The sequence below is a fragment of the Gymnoscopelus microlampas genome (assembly GCF_963454915.1).
Source record: "Gymnoscopelus microlampas genome assembly, chromosome: 8".
NCBI classification, from domain to species: Eukaryota; Metazoa; Chordata; class Actinopteri; order Myctophiformes; family Myctophidae; genus Gymnoscopelus; species Gymnoscopelus microlampas.
In genome coordinates, this window is record NC_139945.1 from 15,636,418 (window position 1) to 15,655,124 (window position 18,707).

Genomic DNA, 18,707 nt, shown 5'->3' on the forward strand with positions numbered 1-18,707 from the left:
TTAGCTTAACCACTTGAACCCCATATGGTTGGTCCTTCAGGGCTCCATACTACTGGAGAGTAAAGGCAAATTTATACACCATCGCATGCCCTTGCAAGTGTCGCTCGACTGAAAAAGCATCAAAAGTTTCATTTAAAAATACATACTATTTGACGAGTGGCACTTGTCCACTGGGTTGAGCAACAAGAGAGGTTACCTTTAAATGATCAAGACTGATCCATGGCGACACTGTAACCACTATTGCATTCTGAAGTAATCAGTTTACAAAGGGGAATGGACACCTTAGTTCCACTTTTGTCTTATTTGTCACAAATGTGACAAAGTAAAGAAACTTAACTTCTCTTTTGTCTCCAGTTCCAACCTCTGTAGGGTCTGGACTGCGCCTTTCCCCCTTCTATCTGCAGCATATGATCGTTAAAGGTTTATTTCAGTTGCCGAGTTTGTAGCAATACTGGAGCCACATATTAAAAAGACCACCAATTTTGACCCAATTGATCCTGAACATTGGCTGGCAGTGAGCTGGTAGCGACAAGCACGCACGCGCGCACGCACGCACGCACGCACGCACGCACACACACACACACACACACACACACACACACACACACACACACACACACACACACACACACACACACACACACACACACACACACACACACACACACACACACACACACACACACTCACAATTTAGCATAATCGAAAGCTTGGAGCGCAAAGGGCGTAAGTGGCATTTTTGGTGAAATGTACTTTTATGTACTATTTTAAAGGTCTCTATATGAGCTCTATTAGATCCTAAGATAATATGGTAATTAAAAGTTTAACTTTTTGAACTAAAGGCTGAAAACCAAAAAGCATGGGTGAAAACCTAAAAGCTGTATTGGATACCTAAAATCGTTATATTATTTTGGAGTGCAAAAGGCGCAAGTAAATTGAACTTGAGCGCAAAAGGCATAAGTGCAGTTCAAGTGCATTGAGCTTTGTGTGCAATAGGCTTAAGTGCAGGTCAAGTGCATTTACACCTATAGTGCACTGAACAATGCATAAAAGATGGTGTATTCATACTGCACAACAAGTATTTCTCCAATAATTGGAGAATTTGATCAACCTATTGAAGAGGAAAAAAGTGAATGGCTGTATAAAATAGATATAGTATTACATTATCAATCTGAAAACTATATGGAATATTGACCAAATGCATATTTTCCAATGCTGATTGTTAGGTAGCTTGCTAGTTTGCTTGTGGTAAACAAGGCACATGCCTGCTGTTGTAAGCTGGTGCAAGGCAGCTAGAATGTTTTAGCGAGCTAGCTCCATGATAAATTGTGCTGATGACTTGATCAACGCTTGTTTTCATTAGTGTTTGCTTAACATACAAACTACTAGATATGCGTTTGGGGGCGTTCGTCCACATGCAAACGTGTTTTTCTCTGGAAACTTTCTTGAAAACTCCGGCCACAGTGAAGATTATTTTAAAAAACGCAGTATTTGCTGTGTGGATGAGTAAAACGGAGGTTTCTCACATTACATCCTCTATTTTAATATTCCCCGCTGTCATTCCATGTTGACTCCATGTAGCTGTGACAACCCTGGGGTCGTCATGGTTACTAATCTGGTGTTTGTGTTCCAGAGTGATTAGAGGGCAGAGCGTGTCATTAGTGGAGTGTCTTCTGGCCCACCTGGTTTTCCCACCATATAAGAGGCTGCAGGGCCAGTCTCAGTTTAAAGGTCACAAATGGAGAGTTTCCTTACAAGCTGCCATGATTTACTGAAGGGGAACAGAGACAGCAGTCAAAGATTCCATGTCATTCTGGGGAATGAGGCATGTGATCTGGACTCCATGGTGTCTGCTCTGGCCTACGCCTACTTCCTGTTTAAGACCCAGCCCAGTGATGAGCTCTTCCCCCTGCCGATGTTAAACCTGATCCAATCAGATTTGGTGCTTCGGAGTGACAGTTTGTTCCTGTTGAGACAGTGTGGTCTGAACCCGAACCTGCTGCTGTTCAGAGATCAGCTGGACCTCAGACACCTGCACTGCCTCGGACTGCTGCAGCTGACCCTGGTAGACCACAATGTCCTGCCCAGTTCTGATAGTGACCTTGAGGGGGCAGTAGTGGAGGTCATCGACCACCACCTTTTGGAGAGAGACCCCTCCCCCTCCTGCGCAGTTACGGTGGAGACAGTGGGCTCCTGCGTTACCTTGGTAATGGAGCGTATTGTCCAGAAGGCTGCAGACATCCTGGACCAGCAGCTAGCTTTACTACTGTATGGTACTATAATGTTAGACTGTGTCAACATGGCTCCAGAGGCAAGGAAGGTGACTCCTATAAAGACAGTGAGATAGCTGCCCTGCTGGAGGCACGCTTCCCCAACCTACCTCAGAGAGACACTCTGTTCCATTCCCTCCAGAATGCCAAGTTTGACGTCTCAGGTTTGAGCACAAAGCAGATGTTACTGAAAGACATGAAGACAGTGTCAGGAGGAGACTCGAACCTGGCTGTTTCAGTTATATACATGACCCTGGAGGAGTTTCTCCAACGAGCAGATCTGGATCAGGATCTGAGTTCCTTCTGCCAGAAACATGGCTATGATGTGCTGATAGCCATGGCCATAGCCTTCAACAACAAGCAGCAACCGTTCAGACAATTGGCTGTGTACAGCCACAGTGCCCTCTATAGAGAGGAGGTCAGCCAGGCTCTGGAAGATGTCCGGCCCAGCCTCAAACTGTGTCCAATGAGAAGTCCCTATACCCACGTGAAGGCCTATCACCAAGGCAACGCACTGGCCTCGCGCAAAAAGCTCCTTCCCATCATCAAGAACTTCCTAAGGGGGCGGGAGCTGGGCGGAGCTAGTCTCCATAGACACCAAGGAAGGTAAATTAAGGAAGGATTGCTGGATGTCTCTATCCAGCAATTCCAGCTGGCAGATTTGTCACACAGGGTGGCAAACGGTGGCAGCCGGAAGTTCGATGGAATGCGTTCCAGTCAATGAGAGCCTGGTGGACCAGCTTATAAATAATCACTATTTCTGAATGATTGAGACCTTTGTAAAATACTCGGTCCAGGAAAATAAAAGAAGTCATATCACACATTGTTTTCTGCTGTATACAGTGAACACTGTATAATTGTATAGAGGTATCTAAAGCGCACAAAGTAAGTTTATGAATGTCCCAAAGTGTCGCAAGTCCATCATTACCAGTCTGACAACCAAATATCGCGATAGTACCGAGCCTGAATGCCTGCCGCTGTTAGATGCCTCAATAGAACTACGTACTGGGCACATCGAAAAACCAGTGATCACAAAACAACCTGTGATATGTCTTATTTTATATTCCTGAACCGATTATGACAAAGGTCACAATCGTTCAGAAATAGTGTTTGTTCATAAGATGGTCCAGCTGGCTCTCATTCCCTGCAATGTATTTCATCGAACTTCTGGTGCGAGTTTGCGAGTTTGCCACACGACTTCAACCTCCCGACCGAGAAGCAGCTAGACCCACTACTGTCGTTTCTCGCTGCCTTCGACCTAGTCCTTTCCCCATCTCCCCCTACCCACGAGAAGGGCAACCAACTGGACCTGATCTTCACCAGAGGCTGCTCTACTGCTAACCTGTCCGTCACTCCTCTTTCCAGTGAAAAGGGTAAGAAACTCTCTGATCACTACTTCATGTCTTACTCTCTCTCTCTTTCCTCTTCCATTTCCCAAACACCGCACGTAAGAGCCTCTCCACACAGGCTGCGCAGTACCTTAGCAGGCACGTAAGAGCCGGGTTGTCCTAAAGCAATTTCAGGTCGTGCGTAGCCTACGCCAGCTGCGTAAGAGCCTCCTACACAGCTGGGACCCGGCCAAACCTACGCTCTACCCTCATTAGTAGCAGCTGGTTGTGCGTTACGTGCTATCTAACTTTCTTCGGGAAACACCACCGTCGTAGGTTCTCAAAGAGCACGGCGTTACGTGTCTGCCTAACTAGCTTCGGGAAACCGCACGTAACAAATTAATTTAGAAAGGCTTTTCGTAGCCTACGTAGTGCTGTCCTCAGCAGCATTATAGAATGCTTTATAATGTGTTATGATCATTGTTATAAAGCATTATGAATATTTATGAGTTCTTATAACTATAGTTATACACAGTGTTATAAGCATATTATAATACATTCTAAGTATGTTTATAATGCATTATAGACATGGCATGCATAGATAGCAAGTGTTACCGTGTTGGGTAACACTTGCTATGCATCCCATGACTGGGTAAATACATGCTGATTAGGCTTTTCAATTGTAAAAGCAGTAGCAGAACTGTGGTGTGTGTGCCGTTTATATTGTGGATACTAATTAGGTGGGCAATAACAAGGGTTATCACGTTAATAAAGGTAGGAGGCTATGTCTTTTGTTCACATTAGTATCAAAGTAGAATAACTGAATAGAGGGAGGAGACCTGACTATACAACAGAATGGCCTGCATACTACACCATTGAAGTGGACATCTTGCCCCCACCCCCTCCTCCTCCAGCATTATAGGCTCGATAGCACTGCTACTGGCCTATACACCAAATACGCATTTGTCCCAACTATATTCCCTCATAATAAGAGTGAATAGTTGATCAACTATATAGGCATGTGACTGACTGGCCTATTATATTAGTCTGGCAGCCCCTGAGGTTGGGTTGGGAAATGTGGTCTACTGCATATATTTACTTATTTGATTGGTCCAAGTCTATTCATGAAAGCACCTGCTGACAAGCTGTCAGCATTGGTCAACAACATGTTTATAGGTGGGACTATGTGACCATTCCTCTCTATTACAAAAATAGACTAATTGGACCCAGAAATGTTGTTTTTCTATTTACTTGCATCATTGAAATGTAATCTATAGGCTTATTGTATGAAAATAAACTTTGTTGCTAAGAGTTGAGTGTTGAACAAATGCACAATGTCATAAATGAGTGTCCTAGTCTCACTCTGCAGCCGCACTGAGGCGCCTGGACATTACCCGATGTTTGCTTTCTAAGCTCGATCTAGCCTTTGATTGCCTTTCAATAAAACCATATGATAGACATATGTATCACCTACATGTTACTGAGTATAGGGAACCTTATCCAGGTAGAGTCTGGATAAGGTTAAGGCTATTTCCTGAGCTGTGGAATTATGTTGCGGCGAAAACTCTTTCTGAGCCGCTTGGACACTATATACCGACGTAACTAACGCTCGGCCCAAAACACAGTCGCCCTGGGGCAAATCCGGCGGTATTCACCTGGTATTCCTAAACGTAACCTCAGTAAATTATGGCTAAACTAAACCTAACCTTATTCCTAAACGTTACCTCACGGTGCCAAAACCTAACCTTATTCCTAAACTTAACCTCAGTAAAACAAATACAAGAATACAAGAAAACCTAATACAAGAACCGCTTGTCTGCAAAATAAATGGGGGTGACGTGTTTTGGGGCGAGTTTTCCGTTTGCCGTTTCCAGACAGTGCGGCCACAGAGAGCTCAGACTGCGTGCGTGCTCCCATGGCTGCTCTGGCTCAAATGGGGTTGTGACGTTGAATTGTGGGCGTTCACTCTCACGTTCTCTCTTACTTACGTTCTCTCTTACAATAAAGAGAGAGAAGAAAGAGAGAAGAGTTCTCTCTTACAATAAAAAGATAAGTGCTGAAATAAAATCCATAACAGGTTGAGCATGGTTGAGATCTTAACAGACCTCAGCCGGGAAAAAATATTTTGGGGTGGGTTTTGAGTAGAGTTTTGAAGGAAGGGAAGGAGCGGCATCTTTACGTTTTACATTTATTTAATTACTTATAATTACTTAGGTGTCAATACAATAGATGTCAATGGGGCTCAGATTACCCAAATTGTTCAAGGACGATGTATATGATGACGTCATTGACCTTTTCATGCAAGGATGACATGTTAGTAGAGCGGAATAGCAGATTGTGCACTTTTTGTAAGAAGCGTGAAACTTTCAGCATAGTTAGTAAATAAGTGTCGCCTATATAAGACACCCATGTTTGTTACACTGCCATTTGTTGATTCTGAGGAAATCATTGCACTATGTTTTTGGGCACATTTTTACCTTGACCTCGACCTAAATGCATTTCCTTGAAGTCTGGTGATCTCGAAAGTATCACCAAATGAAAAGGCATCCCCTATTTAGTTGGAAATGATACTTTAAACATCTTTCTACTGTGGTTCCAAACTTAAGTTGGACTAGCGGCCATTTTGGATTTGACCTCTCACGGCCCTCAGAGGTCAAATCTGACTTCCCTCCCCGTCTGAAAATGAACATTATGGCATATATACTAACTATGCTGAAAGTTTCACGCTTCTTACAAAAAGTGCACGATTTGCTCAAGTTAAACCGCTGTACAATGTATATGATGACATCATTGATTCTGGAGATATATATAGGGCTTTCAAGGGTCACAAAGACTAATATCAAGAAACAGCACTTTTGAGTCCTAGCATATCAAATCTGAGAGCGTTCTAGCCTCTTTCAGAGCAGAGCCATCTAAGAGGGGTCATCAAACACATGAAGTCCGAGATCCACAAGAAACCACGCCGTTACTAGACCACATATAGTTTTTGCACACATAACGTTTTACACTACATAAGTGTGCAATCTGTTTTCTAGAGTGTCACCCAATCATAATGGCGCTTCTGCAGTTATTCCAGCTTCCTTCGCCCCTGTGTTCTGCCATGGCGGTGACCCTGCGCAGGAACATTGGCATTTCCGCTGTCCTCTTCAACCAGGCCAAAAACTTGGACCCGGTCCAGAGACTCTACCTGGATAAGATCCGTGAGTACAACAACAAGAGCAAGGCTGCAGGTGGCATTGTGGATGCAGGCGCCTCCTACCAGAAGAAGCTGAGTGAAGAAACTACCAAACTGCAGAGACAATATGGAGGAGGAGACCTCACCAAGTTCCCTTACTTCAAATTCCCTGATCCCAAGTTTGAGGAGACGACCAAGTGAATGTGTGGGACACAAGTCACAAGATGTGAAGGTCTGGTAACATCTAGTTTATGGTCTCCATATATGGGTATGTTACTTCTGTGACGTCCACCGGTGGTCAGACATCACCCACCATTTATATTATTATTATTATTATTACTAGAGGTTTGGGCCACTTCGTGGCCCTCACATCTAGGCCCGATCAAAGAAGAACGCTGCTGCGGCCAAAAGGAAGGAAAGCTACTGTGGCTAACATGTTAAAATGTAGTTTTATATTAATTGTACATTGTGTAAGTACATTGAAGGCGGGGAAAGAAGCCTAAGTATTAGCTAGAGCACTGATCCGGGGCAAGTGGAGTGATCGCGTGTTGAGCAACCCCGGACGTACTTTTGGAGGTAATTTCAATTGTAGTAGTAGGATGTTCAGGCCGCTACCCGGCTTTCAAATCTAGTTTTAAGTTGTCTCCATATATGGACATGTTTGTGATGCCTACCGTCCACTGTCAACTCACCCACATGGCAATTTTAATATAGGATAGGATTAAGCAGAACTGGCTAGCCTAGTTGAAAGGCTTGATACCACCTCCCGAGCCTATGGAATGGAAATCCATGCAGATAAAACCAAAATGATGACCAACAACAACAACAATGGCATCCGCTCAGACATCAAAGTCAATGGACAGGCACTGGACAAAGTGTCAAATACCTCGGAGCAATTGTGTCCGATGAGGGATCCAAACGGGAAGTCCTTGCCAGAATTGCTCAAACAACTGCTGCCCTGGCAAAACTCAAGCCCATATGGAAAGACAAAAACATCAGTCTGGCATCAAAAATTAGACTAATGCGCTCACTTCATCTCAATCTTTCTATACGCTTGTGAAACTTGGACCCTTACAGCAGAGCTTCAGAAGAGAATACAGAGCATGGAGATGAGATGCTACAGAAGACTCATAGGTATCTCCTACACCCAACATGTCACCAACGAGGAGGTCCGGCAAAAGATCAGCCAAGCCATCGGCCCACATGATGACCTGTTTACTACTGTCATAAAGCGAAAACTGAGGTGGTACGGACACAGATTCTCAGGCCTTGCAAAGACCATCCTGCAAGGCACCGTACAAGGTGGCAGGAGACGAGGGAGACAGAAGAAAAGATGGGAAGATAACATCGGAGAATGGACTCACTTGAAACTCAGTGAGGCAATGAGAGCTGCCGAGGACAGAGGGATGGAGAGAGCTGGTCAACAGATCGTCTGTGGTGCCCCAACGACCCTCCGGGGTTATGGGATAGGTGAAGGTGAAGGTGAAGGATTAAGCCCCCAGAACCCAGAGGTTGCATTGAAGCGCATTGGACATGCTGGCCATTCATAGGTACTGTAGCTTAAAACGGCGTGGGCCACTGTCACAGACGGGCGAAAGCGGTTTCGACCAATGGCCTCGACTCACAAGCTTGCGGACGGGTTGCGCATCGTGACGCAAAACGTGTCACAGAAGCCCCAAATAGGCCCCGCCCATCACATTTCCCAACCCGGAATATGGGCTGAGTGAGCAACTCAACACAAGTGGATGGGAGGGATTTCCGGTGCCCCCTCTATTATTTTTAACTCTATGATTGGAACAGATGCACCCCCAAAATATGTTTATTTTGGCATAAAGCACTGTTGTTAAAATGGAACACAATCAACAAAATATAATTTTGCACATTCACATTATTCTGTGAACGGTTGTTGAAATGTTATAATGTAAATTAATTATTCTCTAAAGAAAAATAAAATAAAATAAATACATTTGGCGTTGATCGGTCCAGTGGCTTGTGTGATTAGCTCTGGATAGACAGACACAGACAGAAAGACAGACCCTCATATAGACGGCTACACTCTTTCGGAAATGTAAATAAAAAGTGTGCATTACCCCTCATCATACTTGTAAAAAGTTTACATCAAGAGACTGATTTCGGGTGAGTTCTGTCATTAGATTGTATGATTTAATGCTAGAAATTGCGGGGGCGGTAAGAAAGTCAGTGAAAATGTACTGTGACTGAGACCTCCCCTTCTAAGGCTATGCTGGGGTGGAGGAAGAGACACTCACAGACAGCTTGTCTCAAAGCCACGTGAAATGAGCATAAATGTGCATCGGGTCCAGTAGGCCTACGGGTCTAGAGTCTGATAAATGTCATTTATCCTCAGGTCCGTTTCCGACCAGTTCCAATTTTCCTCTGGGCCGATTTGGACTGGGTCCAATTATCCTTCGGTCCGTTTTGGACCAGGTCCAGTAATTTCAAATTGTCATCGTCCGTTTGGACCGATATCAGCCTTAATACAAGTTATTTCTTCACATAGAAGACCCGTCCAGTAGGCCTACGGGTCTAGAGTCTGATAAATGTCATTTATCCTCAGGTCCGTTTCGGACCAGTTCCAATTTTCCTCTGGGCCGATTTGGACTGGGTCCAATTATCCTTCGGTCCGTTTTGGACCAGGTCCAGTAATTTCAAATTGTCATCGTCCGTTCGGACCGATATCAGCCTTAATACAAGTTATTTCTTCACATAGAAGACCCATTCTGCCTGTGAGTTATAAGGTTAGCTTCATGCTTGGGTTGTTGAAGAAATTTGGTGTCCAAGATCGAGAACTGGTTTACATCTACACAGGCTATGTGCGTCTAATACTGGAGTATGCAGTCCCATGTCCAATTCTTTTTCTGAACATCGTATCCAAAATGCAAAGGTAGTCCAGCAATCCTGCAGATGTCTGTAATCTTTCCGGAAAGGAAAAATGTGTTTTTCCCAGCATGTGTCAAATTTAACATGGAGGCGCGCGCATGCATGTTTAACATGGAGACGTGTGCACACATTCAGGCTACAACCATCGGCCGACGTAGGCTGTTTTCTTCCAGGCCCAAAATGCAGACTGGGACGAGTGGAGTTCCCTTGGGTGCTGGACACGGTACCAACGGGCTGCACACTTCGATTCCGACGTCGGCTGCCGCCCTACTAGGGCATTCAGGCTACTGTGCCCGACTGTCCTGGAGGTGGCACACTCCGCCAGAGGTATGGCTGCCTCTTGGGCACAGCTCCGTGGGGTTCCCCTGACCTCAGCCCAACCCCTTCTGTTAGGTGTGTTGTGCTTTGTTCCTTTTCCTAGCTCACCGAGTAATCTGGTATTGTCTATCATATTATAGTGATCCAATATAGCGCTACATAACGATGGTTACGTAGGTAACCACGGTTATGTGAGCGATTGGATCACCCCAATCGCCATTCCGGTTCTAGCGCGCCTCCAGAAGGACACGAGGTGGACAGTTGGGCCACGTAGGGATTTTAGGCAGTCACAGAGGGCGACGGTTCGTACGCAGATTAATCTGGTAATCTATCTCGGATGCCTCCGCCCGCCGCAGAGGGATATATCATATTGGAGCGATCCAATCGCTCACAACCGTTGTTCCTTCACTTCTGTATAAACAGTCTACGGGCTTTACCAAGCTCCTTATAATGATTGTATTCATAAAGAAAAAGTAGAGAGTATGGTAATAAAAGAAAATATTTTTCAACAAGTAAAGGACAGATGGGCTCTGGATATATGGAATAAACCAAAGCTCTGCACTTATTGTGAGATAAAGCATGTCTATTGTCCAGACAATTATGTATTGTATCATTTGTCAAAAAAGAAACGAAGCCTATGTGCTCAAATCAGGGCTGGCATACTTGATCTTCATATTGAGACGGGTAGATATGTAGGCACGGTTGAGGAGGATTTTGTTTTGTATTGGTTGGATGACTCAGAGAAACTGAAACGTCTATTTCAACAAGACATTTTTTCATTTGCTTCATTTCTTGACAAGGCTGGTCAATGAGGAGGAGGGCCATTTACATGTAAAATGGCATTGTCTTGTTTTTGTTCTTATTTTGTTCACATAATTACTGTACGCATGTTTTATTTATTTGGTATGTTATAAGGAAGGACTGTTAATGGACTGTTAATGTCTTGTTTTCTTTCTGTGTAATGTGTCATATAATCCCATATGGGATGGGCCAAAATGGTGGCATGACACGAAAATACAAATTTCATTCATTCATACTGTACGTCACCACATCTTAAATGTCATGATTAGATGTGAATTCTCAGTGACAGTAGCTGGCTTCAGGCAGTGGGTTTCACTGAGCTTCAGGCAGTGGGCAAACAAGTGGGAAAGGGGGGGATTAAAGGTCTCTCAAAGCTGGGCCGCATCCTTCTAAGGACACAGTCTACTGTAAGTGGGCGTATTTTTAATCTCACTTGCCACTAGCATAATTCAGGAGCAGGACAACTTCAGATATTGTGAGCCACAATAAGGCAATTGCCAATGTTTGGAAAGAAAAAACTGTCAATCCTGAAACAATTTGAATATTTTTAGAGATGGTTCAGTGTAAAAAAAAAGATTTGACCAGGGGGGCTGCAGAGAAGCCCCTCGCATTGCTGCTGCTAACCTCACATATTTTTACTGTTTAGTGCTCACATTCGGTTTAGATCCTGTCTACTGCATTTGGTAATTTCCACACATGCATGCACACTGAGTTTCTATATCCGCTCTCTAGACCGTATACAGTAGCAATCCAAACTTATAAAGTGAAGTCTGCTGCCAAAATATAAATTTCGGCACTCCGAAAACAGATCAACAGATCACGCGTGGAATTACAGCTGACTTTGAAAGTGAATGTTGTTTGTGCCTATGCCCAGATTTCTGACAGCATTACATCCATAAACAAGTGGATGTTGTTTGTGCCTGCACCTCCCTGCGCCATGTGCCTTGTTAAGAAAATAATACATTCTCCAGTTTGCATCTTAAAACCTGATGAGCCTGAAGAGAACTGTTGACACAAGTAGCTGTAATGCATGTGCAAATTCACAGTTCCATGTAAGACATTTTGTTAGCAACCCATCTGAACACTATACGTTTGGTGCACTGATTCCAGGTATGACATGGTTTTATTTAACACTGCTACAATGGCTATGCATGCAGGACTTGTTTGCCACTGTACAGTTCTGGTTTTGATTGTTCAAGCTAGCGGCCTGTTGCCGTGCAACTAATACTTTTGGTTGCTAGTGTATTAGTTAATTATTATATATATATATATATATATATATATATATATATATATATATATATATATATATATATATATATATATATATATTGCAACTGCCATGCTTCTTTTTTGGGGGGGAGGGGGGGGTTGTTAGTGCATTTTTTTTGGAAATGTGTTCTCCATTAATTAATTAATCAAAAGTGACAGTGCATTTACTGTATATCAGGATAAATCAATGTTTATAAGGAATATACGGTAACTCAGGTCTGGGAAAGGAAATGCTCATAAAGAATTGAACTCAGAAATGGAACCACAGGAATACACCACAAACAGGCCGACAGAGACCAATCAGAGGCACAGTATGACAAGAGTATTGACAATGGGAATGCAACAAACAGGTTTCCAAACAGTTCTTCTGTTTTACTCCATCCTCTAATGTTGGGTGAAATCAGGCCCGGAGGCAAGTGAACCGGTCTTTAACCATGCCTGAGGTCAAGGTCGTGGCTGGAGCTCTGTTAATAGAGCCATTCACGCATGCAGCTGGTCCAGCTCACCAGCTCCTCTGGTTTGAACCACAGGGAAATCTCCTGCTTGGCACTGTCTACTTTGTCACTGCCATGGATGATGTTCCTCCCGACTTGGATGCAGAAGTCTCCTCTGATGGTCCCTGGCTTAGAATCAGCAGGGTTGGTCTCACCCAACATCACCCTGCCAGTCTTCACTGCTTCCTTTCCTTCCCACACCATGGCAACTACTGGGCCAGAGTGCATGTAGTCGACAAGGCTGGTGAAGAATGGTCTGTCCTTGAGGTCGTGATAGTGCTGCTTTAGAAGATCTTGAGAGGGATGGGTCATTTTCAAGCCTACAAGTTTGAATCCTTTGTTTTCAAACCTCTTGATGATCTCTCCAGTAAGTCCCCTCTGAATTCCATCAGGCTTGATGGCAATGAAGGTGCGTTCTTCATTCTCAGCCATGATAATTGATAGTGAACCTCCCTCCAGTTGTACTTGTAGCAGCAACCTCACAGCCTTATTCCTTCAAATGTTTTATTTCCCTTAAAGGTCAAGAATAACTCTTTCACTCAATGATACCTTCAGAGCCCATGTGGTCAGCTTTTAAGCTGTGCTGCCTCAAATATTGTGTCAATATGATGTTAGTCTTGCCCAAATATGGAGTTCCACATGGCTCCAGACTGGCCTTCAAGTACTCTGATCAGAAATATCAGGTAACTATGGCAACTTGATATCAACAGAAATGGCACAATGCCTTTTTTAACAGGTATAGTACTGGAAGATGACTGATCCGGCTACTTGACACTTTCCAGTCTACAATAATTGTACACATGGTTCAACAGTGTTTTGAAACATATCTTGTGAGTTTTGTAAAGATTGAACAATCCGTTTAGTTTAAGTTTAAAGACGGGGTGCCATCAGTGAGTTTCCCCCCCCCCCCTTAAAACATAATCATCAGGTATTATGGTTATACTAGGAGGAAGATTTTTTTCAAAAAGGTGTACAGAAATTGTTAAAATTATGTTTTTATGTGGACACGCCTCCAGTTCATTAAGTATACCTGGTTCTCACCTTAGCACCACCCACCTGTCCTAGTCCCTCCTCCTCCACATGCCCACACCTGTTGTGTTATGATAATGAGGGGGAGGGTATGTTTTTACTATGTCACTAAAGCGCTGTTTTTCTATTGGCACGTTTGACCCTCAAGGTTTCAGCCTCCAGGTAGAAACTGAAACTAGTAAGAGAAGGCATAAAACACCATAAAAACACCACCAGGGGCCTTAATGAAGTTCTATCAACCTCATAGACACATGAAAAACAGAAAAAGTGCAAAACCATGGCACCACCTCTTTAAGATTTGTGTTATACCATGCAGATCATTACTATTATTTATTTATTTATTTGTGTTACAAGATCTAAATGGTGGACAATCTAGTTTACACTCGTTTAGTGATTATTGAGGCAAATATGTCCTGTGTATGCTAATAATAGCTAACACCTTTTTGCTAATGCAACTTTATAGCCATGAAACATTACCCAAACAGTCTAATGCCTAATTCATTTTAATTAAAAAAAAAAATACAACTGGAGAAAACTCACCATCTGTTGCTAACTCATAGTCTTTGTAGTTAATTATCAGATTATCCAGTATTGTCAACACACTGGACTGAAGCCTACATGGTTGGCACATGTCCCACCTCCATTTAAACCTTTTTAATTCATTTGCCTGTGAATGATTCACATTGGATTTTCTTCATCCTCACAAGGGAATCGGTATGCTCTCACTGAGCTGGGATGGCCTTGTCCAGGACCCATGGTTTCCAGCAATAGTACTGCAAAACCAATGTCCACGTTAGAAACAAAACAAAAAATAATCTGTCTATATAGCCAGCAATGTATGTGTGCATGCGTGCATGTGCATGCTGAAGATGAAACAGATTAAAAGGACTATGTTTGTGTCCTCCTGAAATACGTGTTTAAGAGACAACATTTTTCATGTCCATGGTACGAAACGTGTATTCCTACAGAATGTCAAGCACCAAGAAGTGATTGTAAAACACATAAGGACACATACTGTACTAGATGGCCACTATGAGACTATAGATATGTGGTCCTTCCACCAATGATTACAGACACTGTCACTTCCAGCTGTCAGGCTGTCTCTCCCGACAGCAGCTCCTCCACTAACGGACTAATTTAACTATTTTCCAAAAGTCCTATCTTATCGTTGTGTGGTTTTTGTATTTGTTTTATCTGTCTATTCGCTGTAACCGACAGAACTTTAACAATCGGGTGCACTTTTGGAGGCTCTAAACTTTCCATGTCTGTGCCACTATTAGCCCGTTGCTGCCTGCTGCTGGTCCAATAGCCAGCAGTGGTCGCAGCTGTGACTAACAACAGCCACCACTTAGCTTTGTTTGTCTCCAATCACACTATTTCTAACTTTTAAATACACAGAAGCTCCTACGTCGACCTGCCCCCACCTGGATCACTGCTACTAGCCTGCTGCTAGCTGGCCGGTGCTAGCGGTAGCCGGTTTGACAGCTGTCATCCACCGAGGGCCTCCACAAGTTCACCGAATCATCGAACCCTGTGTGACTTGACCTCGAGACTACTCTTCGCAACGGGAAACCTTTTTGTGACCCTCGCGCATAAGTGTACTTCCGGACCACTGCTCAGCCGCTAATCCATGCCATTTCTCTGCCTGCACCTGTTTTGCTACTGGTCTATTTTACTGGCCATAGCTGTTTCTCTACCCCCGGCCACCATCACATCACATCACATCATCATCATCATCATGTCACCTTAACCTACCTCATCGCCCAGCTGCGAGAGCTGTCTCCGGCTCTCACAAGACCCAGCAACACCAGCAATACATTCTCCCCTTTGGCTAATGATGAATTTCCCCCACTCACTGTCCACGACACTCTCCTTGCGGTGGTCACCCGACGACTCGTCACCCCGCCCGGCGAGGTCAGGGCTAGATGGACGCCAATTTTCTCACCCTCAACGAAAACAAAACTGAAATTATAATCTTTGGCCATCATCCTTCCCTACCCTCCAACTCCCTGATCATTTTAGATTCAAACATCCACTCCTCTGCCAGAAATCTTGGTTTTATTTTTGACAACAATTTTAAACTAGACAAACACATTAGCTCCGTTGTCAAAACAAGGTTTTCCAACTAAGACTCATAGCCAAGGTCAAAGCCTACCTCCCACCAAAACAGCTGGAGATGGTTATTCGCGCATTTATCTCCTCCAGACTAGACTATTGCAACTCACTGTATACTTGCATCGATCAGGCGTAACTTAGGCGTCTGCAGCTGGTGCAGAACGCAGCTGCCCGTCTCCTCACTGGCACTAAAAAACGTGACCACATTACCCCAGTTCTGGCCACTGGCTCCCTGTTAATATTAGAATCAATTTTAAGGTTCTTAGTTATTAGTTTTTAAATCCCTTCACGGCCTGTCGCCCTCTTATCTCTCTGATACACTCCAGCCCTATATCCCAACCAGGGCTTTAAGGTCTGCGGACAAGTTGTTGCTAGTCGTTCATACGAGGAGCAGGGGTGACCGTGCTTTTGCGGCTGCGGGCCCCAAGCTCTGGAACATGTTGCTTCTCCCCAGTCGATTGGGGCTTTTAAAACCTTACTTAAAACTCACCTGTTCTCTCTTGCTTTTAGTTGTATTTAGCTCTCCTGTTCTGTCTTAACTCTGCATTGTTTTTTTGTTGTCCTGTGTCAATGCATATTGTTTGTTGATGTTTCCTTATGCTTTGAATTGCCTTGTTTTAACCATGTTCAGCACTTTAGTCAGCTCTGGGCTGTTGTAAATGTGCTATACTATTAAAGTTTGATTTGATTACAGTATGGTATCAGAGGGTACTTTCATAGGTTATGGGAGTTTCACTGTCATCTTCAGCTGCGGCTGCAGTTCCCCAGGCTGTGTTATTTTCTTTCTGCAGCAAGTGAGGTCCAGAATAGCCTATGAGGAGGGCTCCTATGGGGGCTGTGAGAAGGATGGACAGGACTGCCACAGTCAGCACATCCATGCCATACTTCAGCAGAACCACATCATTAGTAGCCCTGGCCATGTCCAATGCTGTAGAGCCAATAGTTGCCTGTACAGTGGCCTTGGGCATCCATGCAATAGAAATGAATACCTTTTCTTTCAAGTTTAAGCCCGCACACAACACAGAGACAAAGGTAAAGAGAACTCGAACCAGCAGGGCAATGAGCAAAGAAGCTATGCCCAGTCCGACTGTGTGTCCCTCCAGCTGTGAGATAGTGATCTCTGCTCCTACCAGGCCAAACAGTAGTGGCTGGAACACATCCCATGTCCTCCCCACAACTTCCTCCACACCTGCCTTGTCCTTACCCCAGCCCAGGCCAGCCAGGAAAGCCAACACTAAGGTGCAGAGGCCTCCAGAGCCAGGAAACCCTAATATACCGCTGACAAACATTGCAAACATAGACAGGCCCAGCACCAAGAAGGAACGCTTCATCACCAAGTGTTTTTGGTCAACACTAGGGAAGTACTGGATGAGAAAGCCAAGGATAATCCCAGCAACCATGCCACCAACTACTTCCAGTATGCCGTGCAGTATATTGTACCACATGCTACCTGTGGCGAAGGCTACGCCCAGGCACGTGGTGAAGCCGGTGATGGCGAGGATGTCATCCAAGCTGCCTGCCGCCATGAGGAGGGTGGGGATTCCTTGCTCCAAACCATAGCCATCCTTCTGAAGTAGCAGCATGGAATGAACCACCACGGCCGGAGAAACGGCACCAAGAACAAAACCCAGCATTAAGCCCCACACCCAGGGCAGGCCCATGAGATAATGAGAAACCAGTGCCATGGTGCTGGCCTCTATCAAGCAGGGCCACAGTGCCAGGTGTATGCAAACAGCCTTTAATTTTTTCAGAGCTGAAGAATCCAATCCCAGGCCTGCTCTAGCCAGAATGACAGCCAGGGCGGTGTTCCTCAGGGAGGAGGACCATCTGAAGTCAACATGCACAGCCTCTGTTACCACAGGGATGTTCCTCAGCAGGAACCCCATCAGCAGCATTCCAAGAAGAGGTGGAAAGTGTGGAAGTTTGGGCAAATGGATTAGGGCCACCAGTTTGCCTCCAGTGACTGCACAGATGAAAATCACTGTGATGCCAAACAGGCTGTTTTTTGGGAACTCTTTCACTGTGACGGACCACGCCACTCCCAACAGCACAGCGGCCAAAAGGACTTCGGTAATGAGGGAGGCCAGAAGGCCACTTGGTGGACATGGACAACACCTGCGGAGCAGTGGACAGCAGACCACTGCCGGATCTTTTTTGGTGCCAGTATCCTCCAGGGGATTGTGAGGAAGGAAGTAGGTGGTCCCCTCTGTCACATTTGGAGAGGAGGAGCGATTTAGTGCCACCTGGATGTGGTTCATGTTCAACTGATCTAGATAGTTAGCAGCAGGTGTATCAATTCCTTCTAGTACTGGACTGGGAACAGGCCTGGGCACCGGATTTGGCCCAGTCATTGTACTCAATTATTTCTGGACCTCTTGCTTCTAAGTTCTGTTTATAAGAGCTTGTTGTTCTGCCCACAACAAGCTCCTATTCTGACGATGCAGGAATGTTTCAGGTTTGACTATGGGGGAATATTTTATTTTGTACTTTCTCTTGGAGGCAGTTTCTCTTGGAGGCTTTGAGAGTGTCTGTGACCCTTGATAATGCTGTCCGAATGTGTAGTAAACATTTAAGCTGTGATGTCAATATGACGTCAGTCTTGCCAAAATATGGAGATCCACACACCTCCAGACAGACAAACTCTACTATGATCACAAATATTGGGTAACCATGGCAACTGGATATCAACAAACATGGATACCATAAGACGCCGTTTTAACAGTCGCTCCCAGATTTCTGTACAATATTACAAAGAATACACTAACAAACACACCACAGATGTCACTATGTTAATTTCTTAATATTGGATTATAATGTGTTTTCAGTTAAATCATGGGTCAATCATGGGTCACTGACGGCTGAAATTACAGATGAAATCTGTATTAATTATTCATCCATAATGTATAACAAATTACTCTCTTTTACTTATCTATTGAGGGTTCGAGGCCTATAGGCTCGAAACCTCTTTGTATCACTACAGTTTTTCTTTCTTCCGCCGTTTTTTCTG

General features: G+C 44.3%; 4 protein-coding genes across 4 annotated transcripts; 2 read left to right on the forward strand and 2 right to left on the reverse strand.

The window, feature by feature from the left end:
• Positions 1 to 1,738: 1,738 nt before the first annotated feature.
• LOC311050015 (exopolyphosphatase PRUNE1-like) lies at positions 1,739 to 2,880 on the forward strand (the record flags this gene model as incomplete). The annotated part of the gene is given in 2 exon segments (XM_084063982.1): positions 1,739 to 2,329; positions 2,332 to 2,880. Coding segments are annotated over 2 exon segments (1,140 nt in total).
• Positions 2,881 to 6,650: 3,770 nt separating this feature from the next.
• LOC311050225 (ATP synthase-coupling factor 6, mitochondrial-like) lies at positions 6,651 to 6,974 on the forward strand (the record flags this gene model as incomplete). The annotated part of the gene is made up of 1 exon (XM_084064208.1): positions 6,651 to 6,974. One exon carries the CDS (start codon positions 6,651 to 6,653, stop codon positions 6,972 to 6,974), a length of 324 nt encoding a protein of 107 aa, XP_083920334.1.
• Positions 6,975 to 12,529: 5,555 nt separating this feature from the next.
• LOC311050224 (nucleoside diphosphate kinase A-like) lies at positions 12,530 to 12,988 on the reverse strand (the record flags this gene model as incomplete). The annotated part of the gene is made up of 1 exon (XM_084064207.1): positions 12,530 to 12,988. One exon carries the CDS (start codon positions 12,986 to 12,988, stop codon positions 12,530 to 12,532), a length of 459 nt encoding a protein of 152 aa, XP_083920333.1.
• Positions 12,989 to 16,401: 3,413 nt separating this feature from the next.
• Positions 16,402 to 18,051, reverse strand: LOC311050016 (sodium/hydrogen exchanger 9B2-like; the record flags this gene model as incomplete). Its single annotated transcript, XM_084063983.1, has 1 exon — positions 16,402 to 18,051. One exon carries the CDS (start codon positions 18,049 to 18,051, stop codon positions 16,402 to 16,404), a length of 1,650 nt encoding a protein of 549 aa, XP_083920109.1.
• Positions 18,052 to 18,707: the final 656 nt, after the last annotated feature.